Raw genomic sequence first — 15591 nt, 5'->3', positions numbered from 1 at the left:
TTCTGTAAATAAGAGAGATTTTCTGATCCAAACCAATTTCATGGGATCGCTTCTGAAAATAAAAACTGTTTGTTTTTTTTTTTCGTTATATCAATGGTAGAAAATTTATTTTATCGTGTTTCATATAAACTTGGGTAAACTACGTTTTGGCTTGAATACATAATATTCTGTATGATTGTTTAAAAATAACATTAACGGAGATATAGCTGGAATCTTAAAAGATAAGAGAGTGAGGTTTGGTATTTTGAAGTATGGCGAATCCGGGTAAAAATAGGTGACAGTGAACAAGTAGAATAGGAGTTAGCAGAGTGATAGGAAATATAGTTACGGATGAGATAAACAACGTGGAAAGGTATGAACTCGGTATCATTGCAGGTAACGGTGTTCATTCATAGCTAACGCATAACTCAATCCCACTCTCGCGGCAGATGATCCTTGCAGTTGAGTTACTACACGTCCAGCAGTCAGCACTTGGTGTCAATTACTGTCAGTCTTAGAGCTCTCGTTACCACCCTCGTGGTATATAGAAACTACCGTCGAAACATTACATTGTTGCGGTATAAACGGTCCACGAGTCTCTCGCCTCGGATTCCAACACGAGATCACCTTCCACGCGCGTCGATTGACTGCTAGCGATGGGATCAAGTTTCAAACGCACTCGCGATTTCGAATCAATTACCATACTCGAGATTATGTTTCTCAAAGTACATGTAAAGAGTTTCGAAAATAGAAATGGTATAACAAAATCAACCACCGTTAAAGTCATAATTCAAGGCTTCGTATTACGAACGTATTACAGTAATACATTACTGTTTTATCCGTGCCTCGCATACTCAAGAATTAAGCAGTCAAACGACAACACGAAACGTGGGGCACGGGATTGATCGTTTAGGTAAAACGGTCGACGGTGGATCCCAGGATCGCGTGGGTTCGAATCTTTGTGACTTTCGTTTAGACTCCTGCGTTACATTAAATTCCATTGTTCCATTAACAAAAATATTTCACCCTATAATGCATTGCATTAAACGCGACTCTGATGCTACAGTCGAGTTTGCAATAATCGAGATTCTACCACAGTTGGCTCTTATTCGGTTAGGCCTGGGTTAGATCTTCAAGACCTGAGATCTCTAAAACAAAATAGCGCACCTATCCCAGGCTTACCTACCGCTTAGTATCACTCTCCACCTGCCGAATGCCTTACGATAAACAAAGTCCTGATGCTGCAATGAACCATCCAATTAACTTCCTTATTACCAAAACAAAACGGCACATCTGCCAATGGCCTACACTAATTCATTCATTCATTCATTCATCTCGCGAGCCAGCGCTAGGCCGGCCCGATTCCACTCGTTTCCACTCGTGAAGGACTCGATCCCGCTCGCGCGATGCTTAATCCCATCGCTATCAGCTGCCTCGTTCGTGGTTTCGCGAAACAAAAGCCCACCCGCTGAACCGACCAGTGGAACGGCTCGAAATTCCCGCGGGGATAGAAGCGATACCCGCAGCCGAGCAGAGCAGATAACATTAAAGTTACGAAAGTAATTACAGACGAATGCTAGGCTCGATTCGTATCGGCGCTCGAAGGGATAGGATCCTCGTCCAGAAAACTTTTCTTTTCGTAGCCGAGGGGTTAGGCGCGCCGCGGTGTTCGCCCGTAGAAAATGCAAGTAACGCGACCTTCTCGCGCCAGGGCTCGCGCGCCCAGGAGGAACGAAGCGGAGAACAGAGAACAGAGTGAACAGAGACGAAACGAGGGATTGTCGTGGAAAGGGAGGCGGACGAAAAAAAAAAAAAATAATGGAAAGAGCGGGCCAGCCATAAAGAAGGAGGGAAAAGGGGAGATAGCCAGCGTGTATTATAGGTTTGCCGAGCCTGTAATCATCGCGGGACCGCGAAACGCCCATCGACGCCCTCTCATTCTGCCTCTCGCTATTCTATTTTCCTCTCTCCTTATTCGACCGATCCTCGGGCAGTTTCCTCGGTTCCCTCGTTCCTGTTTCTCTCCTTGTACGTGTGTTGCGCGCGCTAGACTGTGTGCGTGTCTCCTCGTCCCGTTCTCTACCGCGCTGCGCCGACTCTATAATCATTATCAACCTCTTCCCGAAGCATCTTCCTTCCATTCCTTTTTTACCCCTTTTTGCCCTCTACCTCCTGGATTCGTGCTTCCTTTAATACTCTTCCTCTGCGTGGTATTCCTAGCCGCCACCCGCGGGCCTCCACTCTCGTGCTTTCCTCTTTTTCATCGAGCTTTTGCGTACACACGCGCGGACACGCTGTCCACCGACGACTCCGTTTACGTTCCGTTACGAATCGAACGGTGCTCGATGGGTCTTGTCGCGTGCCGCGGCTCACGCCACCAAAAATTCGGATTTGATGCTGAGTTATTGGGTATAGGGTTTCGATAGTGGATATTATCGGTGATTGAAGCATTTGGGGAGTACGAAGTTTGATAAATAATCGGAATAAATATTTAGGAACGATTTTGGTAGTCTCATCTATTGGACATTATCTGTATCGATGGTCTTCTATTCGAGCTACCAATTCTCATTACTATAAACTACTAACTCTGGTAATTTCTTGACATCTTACTGATAGTCTAATGAATTGACGTAAAGTGTCTATTTCCATTTGTGCTATTAATTCCTATACAAATAGCGATGATACATTATCGATGAGTGTCGCATAGTAAGAACATATAAATCAGTCCCTTAAAATATATTCAAAATTCATATGTCAATTATTTTACCCAACACTAATCAGTATTTCTACGTTAAACAATCGGATCTACGTAAATTATTCATGCTACGAGTAACGCCAAGTATGCGAAAGCGCGATAAGTAATGCAATTGGAATTTTGACGCGAACAACGGTGGAAGTTTTTTTTTCCCCGCGGGCGGTTAAGAGGGAATTGAAAACCTTTATTCAAACGTCAGCGGAGAATCGTTATTCCGTGTTTCGAAACCATTACGAGCCATTCGTGCGCGATGTTGGAGATGTTTTATTCAAGAACGCGAAGCGTTGAAAATTACGTTTCGATGCCTTTGAAACGAGGCGTCCGGTCGGCGCGGCGAATTCGAAATCGATTATCGCGAACGCGCTCGCGTGACAATTGATAATAATCGTCGACGCAGGTAATTACGGTTTTGTCACGTTGATCGGACCGCAGGAAACTGGTGGGTAATCCGTTGTTTCAGTCCACGCCAGTTGTCTGTTATTTAACTAGAGATTAACGGCCGTGTGTAAACGTATATACTTCTGTTCGTGCAGTGTGTCTTCGTCGGTTATCGTTCGGGACGCTTCTTCGTCCGTTTAATCGTTCGTGTAAATCAAATACCCGTTTCAACGTTGCGTTAGACAACGAAACATCTACTTGTGTGTTCAAAAGTATTAGACAGTCGTAAAACTTTCGCGAGTATATTCTCATAGTTCTCAAACAAAACGAGAGTGTACAGGCGAGGCTTATGATGTATTTAAATGTTATTTTTGCTTGGGATATCTATCGCGCTTAAGATGGTGTTATTTTTAAACTAAAACTTGTAAAAGGATGTTCGAGTTTCTTTTAGAATATCGGCAAAATTTAACTTGAAACATACGAGCCCACGAGAACCAGAGTAGCCTATTTGCGAAATTACGGTACTGAGTTTATAAACAAAAATTGAATCATTTAGATAAAAATTCGTTACAGTTCAATGCCGCCATTTGTTAATGATTAAGGAACATCGTATCAGCTATGCGCTTTAGGCCATAACTCAATTCTTAAAAAAATGTTACTTAGACCACTCTGGTTTTCAAGGTCAGTTATAGCGAGTCGTCGATAAGTGTCGCGAAAATTTGTTCAATATCTGTCACGTTATCGTCATGAGTTCTAGAAACTGTTCGCTCCAATGTCAACATAAGTCCAATAAGTTTCGATTCGAGTGGAAATAAAGGCAATTAAAATTCACTTCCTTCGGTCAATAAGTGTCACGATGCGATCCTGACTTGGCCACACTTATCGATGATTCTGCTATTTTTTTAACACGTTTGTATATATTTTCTGTCTACGACATTCGGGAACGTGTACGAGCAACGCGTAACGCGTAATTTTCGTCACGTTACAGAGAAGTTCGATATCGCCTGGCGATAAGTACAGTCGTCCACGGACACCGCAGGAGACGCACCATTCCCATCATTCACAGAATCACCATGACCATCCCATGCACATCAAGAAAATGAAAAAGGAGCAGGATAAAGACATTGGTCACGTAAGTACAGCTCTATACTCTTCGTTGTTCGTCTTTAACCCCCTATTGCTTGGATCCTGAGATATTTCAATCTAGAGAGGAGCAAAATCTTATGCGAACAATGGATAAGTCTTGAATAAGAAGTCTTTGTATAATGCTTTATTTTCACCAAAATTACAAAAAAAATCACAAACACAAATTTACAATTATAATTTCTTCATAATGAAAGCAGCAATATACGGGGTGTCCCAAAAGTCGGGGAGCAGCCGGAAATGGGGGATAGCTGAGACGATTCTGAATAACAATTTCCTTTGTAAAAATGTCGGATGGGGCTTCGTAACCTTCGCTACCGCGGCCGCTCCAACGGTCTACGCGCGCTCTGATTGGTCGGGGTTTTCTCTTAATATCTCCTTAACGAAGCCCCATCCGACATTTTTGCAAAGGAAATTGTTGTTCAGAATCGTCTCAGCTACCTCCCATTTCCGGCTCCTCCCCGACTTTTGGGACACCCTGTACATATAATACAGGCAAAAGTTTCACAGTCGTGTATGAGGTGTTTTTTTTTTATTAAGAATCAATGAATATCAACTTCAGAAAGGCTGATCACAAGATATATGACTTGCTAATCGTGCAATACGAAACTTACCGTGTTTATGTAACTCTGGTCGTAATTTTTATTGGAATTAGAACGGATCAAAAGTTCTTTTATGCGTTAATCGAATTGTTTTATTTAGATGAATATTCTATCCATCTCCGATTTATGCAGTAATTACGCCCGGGCGATAACGCTATCATTGTAACAGTGTTCGTGCCTGTTAAATAAGATAACGCTGATTAGCATTATCAATATGTAACTTAGATATGCAAACTCTGGATAGTGGTTTCTTCAAACATGTTTCTCAGATAGTAAATCCTTCATTCCGTTGACTCTTCGCTAAACGATGTCAGATTTAACGAAGCAGATTTAACGCGATTCAAAAATTAAAAATTCCTGTAATATTCCTGATCCTTCGTGAACGATCGCAGACGCGTTTCGTTACGTAACTGTTTCTCAAAATTTTAACAAGTTTGTTAACGATCTTCAGTTAAGGCGGAGGTATGAGTTTCATCGGTATAACGGAGCATTCATTTCAGGGGACTATTTATTAACTACGTTTAGGCTATATAGTAGCCCTCCTCGGGGGGTATAAACGAATTAACTGACCGTACTTATTCATTTGGGCCTCCTACGGAGGATCAGCGCTGCTGGAAGACAATAATGAGACATCGTAAAATTAGTTGTTCCAAACTATAGCCAATCCGACATACTACATTTTCTTTTTTCTTTTTACAATTCCGTTAATTTCCCTATGTCAAGTCCTACGTTAAGTTCACTATTACCAGATATGCAGGTGACTACAGTTCAAATAATCGAAACTCGATCCAAGATTGACTTGCACTGGAAAATCTTCCTACCTTTACTCGTATATCCCATCAAGCTTCCATTAATCGAAATCGATCATCTCTTCTGCTATCTAATGAGATCACCTAAAATCCCCGGATTTGGATTAAAACCGGCATTCCATCGAACGAGTAAACTAACCAATTTCAAACGTTGACGTTGCAGAGCGACGGCGAGAAGAGTGACCAGGATCTAGTCGTGGACGACGCCAGCGAGGGACCTACCAGCCCAGTGGTGAACGGCACGTCATCGCCTCGAGAAAACGGCTTGGACAAAGTGGTGCCAGCGATGGGTGCAGGCGTGCAGACGAAGAAAGACGTTCCTCCGCACTCGCCGAGGAGTGGGACCAGCAGCAACGCCAGCACACCATCAGCGAAGAAGATGGAGGAACGGGAGAAGCCAACGACACCGATCTCGAAGCCCCTGACGCCAACCTCGGGCTCCGCGCTGGGTGGATCCGGTCTGAAGCCTTCGGGATCGGCGAAGCTCCATCAAGGACCGCCGCCTCCTGGTGTACCCAGCGCCTATCCGCCTCACTATCCCCCTGGGCCACCGTCCCACCATCTGGGACCAGCTGGTCAACATCCACACGTCGACATGATGGGTTATAACGGCTACGTGGCGCCTAGAGCTCCACCTTCGCTTCAGCAACTGTACGACCCCCACGTGGCCATGAGGACTCCCATGGGATCGGTCGCTGTACCTGGAGGCAAACCGTGAGTACTATTCCACTCTTCTTGGACCAATTGATCCGACTACATTTTTTAACAAGCTGAACGCCACGCAGCGATGGGCAAAACCCTAGACTTCGAATAAATCTGAAGCTTGCCGATATGTTGGTCTCTTTTCCTTCTTTGGAAAATGTTCTAGGGTTTTGCCCATCGCTGACGCCACGTCACCCCATACACTGGCTGACAGAGCTTCTCGCTAAAACGTCAACGATTTTGAGGACTAGGAATGAATGAAAATAACTCTGAATAGAATTCGTAAATTTTGATATAAAACACGAAAATAAATAATACGTAAATATTAAATTCTATAGTTAAAATTACTAAAACTCCATTTGTAAAAGGAACATACAGTCGGGCCGATAAGTATTTGTACCCTCTGTGCTTATTGAAGGAATTTATCTAAATTAAATAATAGGTTTGATGTTTCCAAATAAAGTCTTCGTGATGTCTGTACAAATGTAAAGTTTACCCATGTACATATACGTTCTAATGAAACATTGATTTGGAAACATCGAACCTATTATTTGATTTAGACAAACTTCTTTAATAAAGGATATGAATATTTATGAGACTGACTGTATGGGTTACAGAACGTGTCTCCACGTAACTTTTGTTTACAAAAAATAGGAGCTCACAATCAAGAGGAAACTTTAATGAAGGTGTGCAAGTTGATTCTTGAGCCACCCTGTAGAAACGAGCATGTGCTGTCGAATGATTGACTGAGTTCTCGATGAAAGTTCGAGTGTTTCAATATTGCCCATACGAAAGTTGGCGTTCTGTCAGTGACGCGTGAAATTATTCCTGACATTAAGACAAGTTCCGACGGATCTGTTATTTCTACAAAGAGCAGACAGATGACTGGCAGAGTGATTGGCAGAACCTGTGGTTTCGTGGGAGTGACTAGTCGAACGGTGTAGCTTTAGCAGAGGAACGGCTGTTAATTTCGCCCTTTCGAGGATAGTCTTGGCATTCTTGGAAATTAGCTGACAGTGACTAACGGTTAAGGTGGCCCATGGTCTAGCGTCAAAGACTAATTAGTTCTGGAATCTTTGTAGCTCTCGAATGCTTAACCCATTTCGGGATGAGATTTTTCTTTTTTTAGATGGAAACATTCTTTAGCTGGAGCAGTTCATTCTATATCTTCCGTTGGGAGTATTCAGTGTAAATAGTAAGGAATGTTAATTAGTTTTATATTTACACATTTTTAGTTTGTTAGGATCAGTGGTTATTAAAGGGTGAATTTAATGATTAGGATTAGGATTATTGTACCTTCACATTCGATGATTTGAACACTAGTTTAAGTAAAAATGTCTATCATTTTGTAACGTTAGAATACCAACTTCCTTAGTTCTGAAATAATAGACTTCAAATTTATTCGACATCAAATTTTAAGTAGTTAAAATAATCGCGTTGGATTTTAGCTAAAATCAACTAGTATTTTGAATACTGTAGGAAAAACTCCACAGCCAGATGCGACACCGAGTTCGTCGCCAAACTCGGGCTTTATTGAGGTTGCTAGATATTTTTGCTTCCCCTGAATAACTGTACGCACTCGATACGTGAGCCTAACACGGCAATTTAGACTTAGCGTCATAAACCGTGTTCGCACAATCGGGACACTCGTCGACGCTGTCGACTACCTGGATATCGAAGACGACCCGAGGAATAGCTTCGAATTTTGTGCGACAGGCAGTTCTATCCGCGCTTGCAAACCGAGAGGTTGCCTAGCTGACCGTGTTACTAGCAACCTCACATCGTTGTACATACTTAACCTTACGTTTACCTTGTTTTGTTTTTATCCATAATAAATACGCAGTGGGAACATTACTCTGTTCCATATATATTTATTTGAATATAAATATCCAACAAATCGAAAATTCTTAGGTGTACAAATTAATTATATGGCTCCACAATTGAATTAACTATTCAGTATGTACCGCTACCAAGTTCGAAATATTAGAGGCACACTAAAACTAACGTTATCTAACACTAACGTTGTTGTTTTCTTAAAATAGAGAAATCTCCTCAGTCTCTGTAACAATTTGACAAACTATACATAAATCTTTCCTGGGGCATCGTTTCTAAATGCAAACGCCCACCGTTATCACTCTTCTCCCTTTATTTACCACACCTCTAGCCCACACATTTTTTCTCTAACTCCAAATCGTCAAGTTCAAAACCCAGATCACTCTCAACGAAATCGTGGCTCGTTCGAAATTATCAAGATTTACCTTGTCACTCGATATCGACGTCTCGTAGAGGTTAGACGAGTGACGGCCGCGTTCCCGAGGCCCTCGATGCCAGTTCTTCAAACAAATCTAAATCGAACGAAGACTAAGTAACCACACAGCTGTTTGCTCTCGCGCGGATGAAAAACGTCTTGGTACCGACGGTGTCTCAAGATAAGATAATTCGATTGCGCGACGTTTAATATTTAACGAGGGATATCGAAAGTTAATATTTAACAAGTTTACGGGCCACGGAGGAATAAAGAATTTGTTCAACAAATCTCTCCGAAATTCTGCGCGCAACGTGGAAGTTTCCAGTCGGCGGTTTCGAGTCGTCGCGATAAGGAACGCGTTTGTTTGTCGAAGATTTCGGTTTTCACGCCTGGAAAGGTGCATTCGCGATACGTTACAGTGACGAATGCCATTGAACGCGTACTCTGTTGCATTTCTAGCGAAAGATCGGACGTCGATGCAAGGTACAATGCGGTTTTTGTTGAACGCCGTTTGACGTTCGTTTGCTCTGGAGGCGGGGCCCGTTATCAGCGATTTTGTTTGCTATGAAAATTCAGCGATCCCGTTGTTTATTGCAGTTGGAAACGGTTGAAATACGACGCGCTATCGATATATTTGCTTTAGGACAAATGTCTGCGCGGCGAGATTAATGTTGAAGATAAAAACTGATAGGCAACATTGCACATAGTGGAAGTGAAAGCTTTTTTTTCTCGTATCCGCTAATGTGCACGATAGCGCGCGATTGCGAGAAATATAGATAGTCGAACGTTCACGGATGTGACGTGATATTTAAATCAGTGCTTAGAATATATCGCGTCGTTATTATTTATGCAAATATGTGTTTCTTTCAGTAAGGAGACAGGCGTAAAAGGTAAAAATAGAGAATCTCGAAACTCGACATGTTTGGTTTGAATCGCTTTTAGTATCTGTGAATACTGTCGTTACATCTTTTGATAGTTTGAAAATATACCCCGGAATATTTAGCACTGTTGCATTCTACGAAAAATTCATTAACGAAATCATTGAACGATACTGGTCGTGTCTCGCGTGACTTCAATATGTTCAATATGTCAATATATTTATTTATCTCATTTATTACAGTACTTTATAAAGGTGTACATGCAAGATGAACAAAATTAAGCCTTGTACTAACACACATCTGTCGATATAACATACCTAAAAATAATTAACGAAAATACTTTTAATTATCCTTGCAAATGGAGGGTTTCTAAAAAGGAATTTAGAATTTTTGAATGCATCCATACCATTCTTATTTGATTAAAAACGAAAATTCTAAAGCCCTTTCTGGAACACTCTTCACCTATGCAACGTTGAATCTTACCCAGTCTTACCTTAATCTTACCCAGAATCTTACGTTTTACCCCGTTAAAAAAAAAGAACATCCAATTCATGAAAATGAATGGTTGCGAATAAATGCAGGGAAAGACCCGCCAGTACATCGTTCTCGCCATTAACTTATCTAGTTTCGTTAAACGTAGACGAGATGTCTAGATCGGTAATCGGCTGTGTCCGGAACAACGCGCAGCTATCGTTGGTAAACACACCTGTTTCACCGCACGAGTCGCATTTTTTTCACGATGTTCCAGTGCGTACAGCTTCCACGTGTCGAGCGAGGGCCAGATGCAGCCGGTGCCCTTCCCACCGGATGCGCTGATCGGACAAGGGATACCGCGTCATGCGAGGCAAATTAATACCCTCAGTCACGGGGAGGTCGTGTGCGCCGTCACGATCTCGAATCCGACCAAGTATGTATACACCGGCGGCAAGGGATGCGTCAAGGTCTGGGACATTGGACAGGGCGGTACAGGAAGTACGAAATCGGTATCGCAGCTCGACTGTCTGCAACCTGATAACTACATCAGGTCAGTGGTTCTCTTGGTTAACTTCGTAATTATCACACATGGATATGCATTTTTATTTGTTAAGAAAGAGTTCTATGAATGAAACGATTTTTAGGTTATTGTTAAACAGCACTTTTGGGGTTGTTTGGATTTTTTAATATTTTCTTTAAAGGCAGTTTCTTCGATCCATGTTTAGTGACTTTTTTTTTAACGATGGATCACAACCTATGTAAAAGATGCAATCTTTACTGCTTAGATCGTAATCTGTGCGAATATTCCAATTTCTATTGTTCCCATCGCAAACTATATCGAAATTTCAATGTTTGCTTCGATCCTCAAGTTTATGAATAATTCAATCCTTCCCCATCTCTATCACAGATCGTGTGGCAATTAATAAATTCATGAATGTTGTTCTTGTTCCCCCAAAAATATCATTTTAAATGCCAAACGAACAATCCAAATAAACAGTCAGCGGAATGCAGATCGCAAGAGACTCGGTATAACAAGTTATCAATTGATATCCACGTTACGGTTCTTTATATAGGTTACAGCCTGTCACACGCAACAACAACAACAATCGTGTCACGTATTCATTCTACAATATTCACGAGCATTCCTGACGGCAATCCCCCTCGTTTCAAAGCGAAAGGGTTAAACGGGAAAGCTTTCGCGCGCGCGCGCGTGTGTACGCGAAACATTGGAAATTTTGTATTCCGTGGGCGAAACGCTGAAAAATCACATCGGACCGCCCGCTGATAGAATAAACGCGACGTTCGGCATTTTTACCATGCATTTGCGCGCGGCTCACGTTTTCGACGTCGAAGGGTAGAATAATATTCGCGTCGGGTATGACTGTTAATGTCTGGTTCGATACCCGCGGTAATTGAACCCCTGCCGCGACATTTTTTATATTTTTTTTTTTTATTATATCTTTTTATTTTTTTCGCTACGCGGATGCCCGACGTCGGCCGGGCAAATTTAATACGTTTCGCCGGTAATGCACGCGCGTCCCTCGCATTAAAAGGTACTTTACGATCCATCGGTCGCAGTTGCTAATCACGTCGGCGCACTTCAGCGGCTGATTTCGACGCGCAAAAATGATTACCACCTTTCGATTTTGGCGAAACCAAGCTCTTGGTCGAATTTCCCGCGATAATATAAGCATCAATAGTATCATTTCGTACGATAAAAATTTTAATTTTTTAATTTTCCTCTGTCCTTTAATAATATCAGGTTACACTGTTTAGAAATTAAAACATATCTTCGTTTAAATCGCAATTCTTTATACGAATCTGCACAAACATCCGCAGTCTGTTCATACGTATTACCAATAATAATACACCATCACCAAGGGAACCTTAACAACAACAACAACGACAACAACAACAACAATAATAATAATATGAATAATAATCACGGATTCGCTCCTGTATCATCTTACCTTTCCCGTCAAAAGTAAAAAACATTCCTACAATGGAGTTTAACGCGATATGTCCAGGTCGGTGAAACTGCTACCGGACGGTAGGACCCTGATAGTCGGGGGTGAGGCCAGTCGGCTGAGTATCTGGGATCTGGCGAGCCCGACGCCGAGGATCAAGGCCGAATTAATCTCTTCCGCTCCCGCCTGTTACGCTCTGGCCATCTCGCCCGACTCGAAGGTCTGCTTCAGCTGCTGCAGCGACGGTAACATCGCCGTCTGGGATCTCCAGAATCAGACGCTGGTCAGACAGTTCCAAGGTCACACGGACGGCGCGTCGTGCATCGACATCTCCGCGGACGGCTCGAAGCTGTGGACAGGTGGTCTGGACAACACGGTGCGCTCGTGGGATCTCCGCGAGGGCAGGCAGCTCCAACAACACGACTTCACCTCGCAGATATTCTCTCTGGGCTATTGTCCTACGGGAGAGTGGTTGGCCGTGGGCATGGAGAACTCGAACGTCGAGGTGCTGCACGCCACCAAGCCCGACAAGTATCAACTCCACTTGCACGAGTCCTGCGTCCTGTCTCTGAGATTCGCCTCCTGCGGCAAGTGGTTCGTCTCCACCGGCAAGGACAATCTGCTGAACGCGTGGCGCACGCCTTACGGAGCCTCGATATTCCAGGTGAGCGTTTGCAAGCATCGTAAAGGGCTTGTTCAGTGGGTAGACTATGGGAGGTGTCCAGGGAAAACAGGTTTCTTGAGAATACTAAGTAATCGGAAATATTCGAGTAACGTTTGTCATTGTATTAAGCTATTTGCATCGTATGGAAAATTGGCAAATTCGTTCTTCTCGAGAACATATTTTTTTTTTTTTTTTGTTTTTTAAATTGTATTTAAGTGAAATTGTTTCCAGGTATATACAAAATGAAAACAATGTCGTGTATAACGATTAATTTATTATACATTGATAATAACAGTGTATTATCATCATGTGGTTCGAAAATTTCAGTGTCACGTTAGGTGAACCTTCATATATTCTATATAAATCAACCTATTTGAATGAAAATTGGCAGAAATACTTTTCAAAATATATATCTTTAGTACATCTTTGTAATTTTTACATTAGACATTTAGTACATCCGGAAAAAATTCACAAACATCAGCACTTTCTGGGATGTCTCCTCCGAACGTCCATTCACTGCATAATTCAATGACTTACGAATCCCTAAATTCGAAACTCGTTTATATTTTCTAAAGCTATCGAATATGTAAGTCGGAAAATGTCGAATGCAAAAGTTCGAGTCGCGTAGAGTCGCAAAAAATACGAGAGCGTCGCATTCCATTGCAAATCCTCGCGACCGCGTCTTGACGTAGAACGTGTCTTGTGCTGTTTCCAGTCGAAGGAATCGTCGTCGGTGCTGAGCTGCGATATATCTGCGGACGACAGGTACATTGTCACCGGGTCTGGTGACAAGAAGGCGACCGTCTACGAGGTCATGTACTGAACGAGACCGCAACGGAACACCGAAATCATTCTCGAAAGTGAACTCTTCTCAACGTGGGTGTACATAGTTCTTGCGCGACATTGTGAGAGACGTTTTGTTGCCGTTGTTCTTGTTATTGTTGTTGTTGTTACACGAGCGAAACGAACCAAGCGCGGAGAATCGTCGAATCCGTATTGGACGAAACGGAGCAAGTGATAATGAAATTTCTACTATCGACGACGATGGAAATTGCGTATGCTTCGTTTCTGTCCGATCAGCGTGTTATCGAAATCGACGAACGATGTTCCGAGCAATCATTTTTATCAAAGGGAGTCTTGAATCGAGTTCGTCCAGCTCGTTCTGCGTGCAATCGTGTTTGACGACGAAGACCGCGCATTAATTAGAATAAACGTCGGTATTCGTATCGCGTTCCCCCTTGTACATTTTGTATATACGTATACATATTATATATTATATATCAGTCTTTAAGTATACCGTCATATTTTTCTACGTCCCCTAAAAGTGAGACGGAAAGCGAAGTTTAAGTAAAGGAAACAGTTGAATCGTGTAAATATTGTCAGGCTTAGAGAATATAACTGAATCGAGACGAGAGACGATTAAATAAAAAGTGATACTCGAGACTAAATCGGTTGACTCATTTCGTAGCCTAAATCAAACCGGTTAAGAAGAGACGATTTAACTAATAAATCGTTTCGGTAGAAATCTTATCTTTCAGCAGAGTCGCTGTTCTCAAAGGTAAGAGGAATTAATACCAAACCGAACAAGTAATTAATTATAATACTTTTATAACAAGCATATACAATTTTGATAACAAGGAGACCTGCTTTTCGAAATTAGGTCAATTATGTGCTTGATGTCATCTTTTGCGATAAAATTATTTTTAAAGATACATTTCACTTTTTGGATTGTTTTAATTATCAACTGTGTCATTTCTATTAACTTTACAATTAGAAGCAGCCTTTGGAATCAATGTAGCATGACGTGTACATTCTTTTTAGATTTTCATAATGAATATAGTATAATGATAAGAATTTTAATAGGTCATACAATAACGTAATGATCTCATGTTTGATATCATAACTTGAAATTTATAACAAAATGCATGAAAAATATCTTTAAATTTACTCATTGTAGCAAATACTTTTCGAAAAATCCCAACTTCATTCCATACATTAATTTAATTTTTTCAATCCGCCAAGTTTATTTTAATAAAATTTCACTCGAATAAATCTGTAATGGGATGATGATTTCAACTAGAATTTATCCGAATAACAGCCACCTTTGACGCTGGACAATCAACGCCGCAGCGTGGATCGCGATCGCGCCGCGCCCGTCACCGAAACTATAAAACAAGGGCGTCACCCCCGTCCGCGGGGTTGCTGGTTTCCCATAAACGTGTCAACGGTCCAGCAACAGAGTTCCCTGTCAGAGGGAAAAAGACGCGACATCAACAATATTTAGTCGCAACGCCGGAGGGATCGTGTCGCGAAAATCACGACACCACCTCGCCGATAAAAAAAAAAAAAAAATACCGCTACGTGTCGGTTGTCGCGCGCATTTTCCGCGATCATCACTTGGAAACAAATTGCGGCAACGCGACATCCGTGTAGGGCAAACGTCGGTTACCAAAATGCAACGAATAAAAATAGAGAACCAGAGAAACCACCTGGCTGGAAAGTGTCACTGCTTTGGGGAGGAACTGTGACACTACGAGATGGAGGTGTAGGAGTGTTCGAGTAACTCTTGATTGGTAATTCTTGTTCTTGAAGTTAGTTGGTTATTAATCGAGGCTTTTAGGAACACTTCGGTTAAGAATTGTTGCGGTAGAGAATTAATTCTTGTGAAACAAGCCTCTTACAAACCTTATCTCGCTGTTACATAATTAGCTTGCGAATGTTTATGCAAATTCGATACTTTTCCAGATTCGGGTAAAGAAATCAGACTTGAACGATGTTTATCTTCCTATGTTTTATCTTCCAACCAATCTAACATGTACTATATCATTATTACTATTCTATATGTATTTATATTTGCAACACGTAACACGTAAAAACACACGCAGTACCTTCTCCCATATAAATTTCGTTTTTATCATGAGAAAACAGTTTGAAATTTGAACATCATGCCACGTATCGCGCCACTTGAGATTGAAAGTCGCGTCGCGCCCGA

The 15591-nt window shown here is 41.9% G+C and overlaps 1 protein-coding gene across 2 annotated transcripts in view; it reads left to right on the top strand.

Moving 5' to 3' along the window:
• Positions 1-15092, top strand: part of LOC128893326 (protein groucho-like) — a 73597-nt gene extending 58505 nt beyond the window's left edge. Inside the window, exons 8-12 of one of the 2 annotated variants that reach the window (XM_054154211.1) lie at positions 4101-4244; positions 5830-6380; positions 10243-10518; positions 11996-12599; positions 13315-15092. In XM_054154211.1, the coding sequence (XP_054010186.1) occupies positions 4101-4244; positions 5830-6380; positions 10243-10518; positions 11996-12599; positions 13315-13422 (1683 nt within the window). In that variant the 3' untranslated portion in view covers positions 13423-15092. The remainder of the gene's footprint in view (positions 1-4100; positions 4245-5829; positions 6381-10242; positions 10519-11995; positions 12600-13314) is intronic. The other variant, XM_054154212.1, reaches the window with a different exon arrangement.
• Positions 15093-15591: the final 499 nt, after the last annotated feature.

The sequence above is a fragment of the Hylaeus anthracinus genome, unplaced genomic scaffold (genome assembly GCF_026225885.1).
Source record: "Hylaeus anthracinus isolate JK02 unplaced genomic scaffold, UHH_iyHylAnth1.0_haploid 27352, whole genome shotgun sequence".
Classification (NCBI taxonomy): domain Eukaryota; kingdom Metazoa; phylum Arthropoda; class Insecta; order Hymenoptera; family Colletidae; genus Hylaeus; species Hylaeus anthracinus.
The sequence above is the reverse complement of the archived record's forward strand: the minus strand, read 5'-3'. Positions and strand labels throughout refer to the sequence as shown.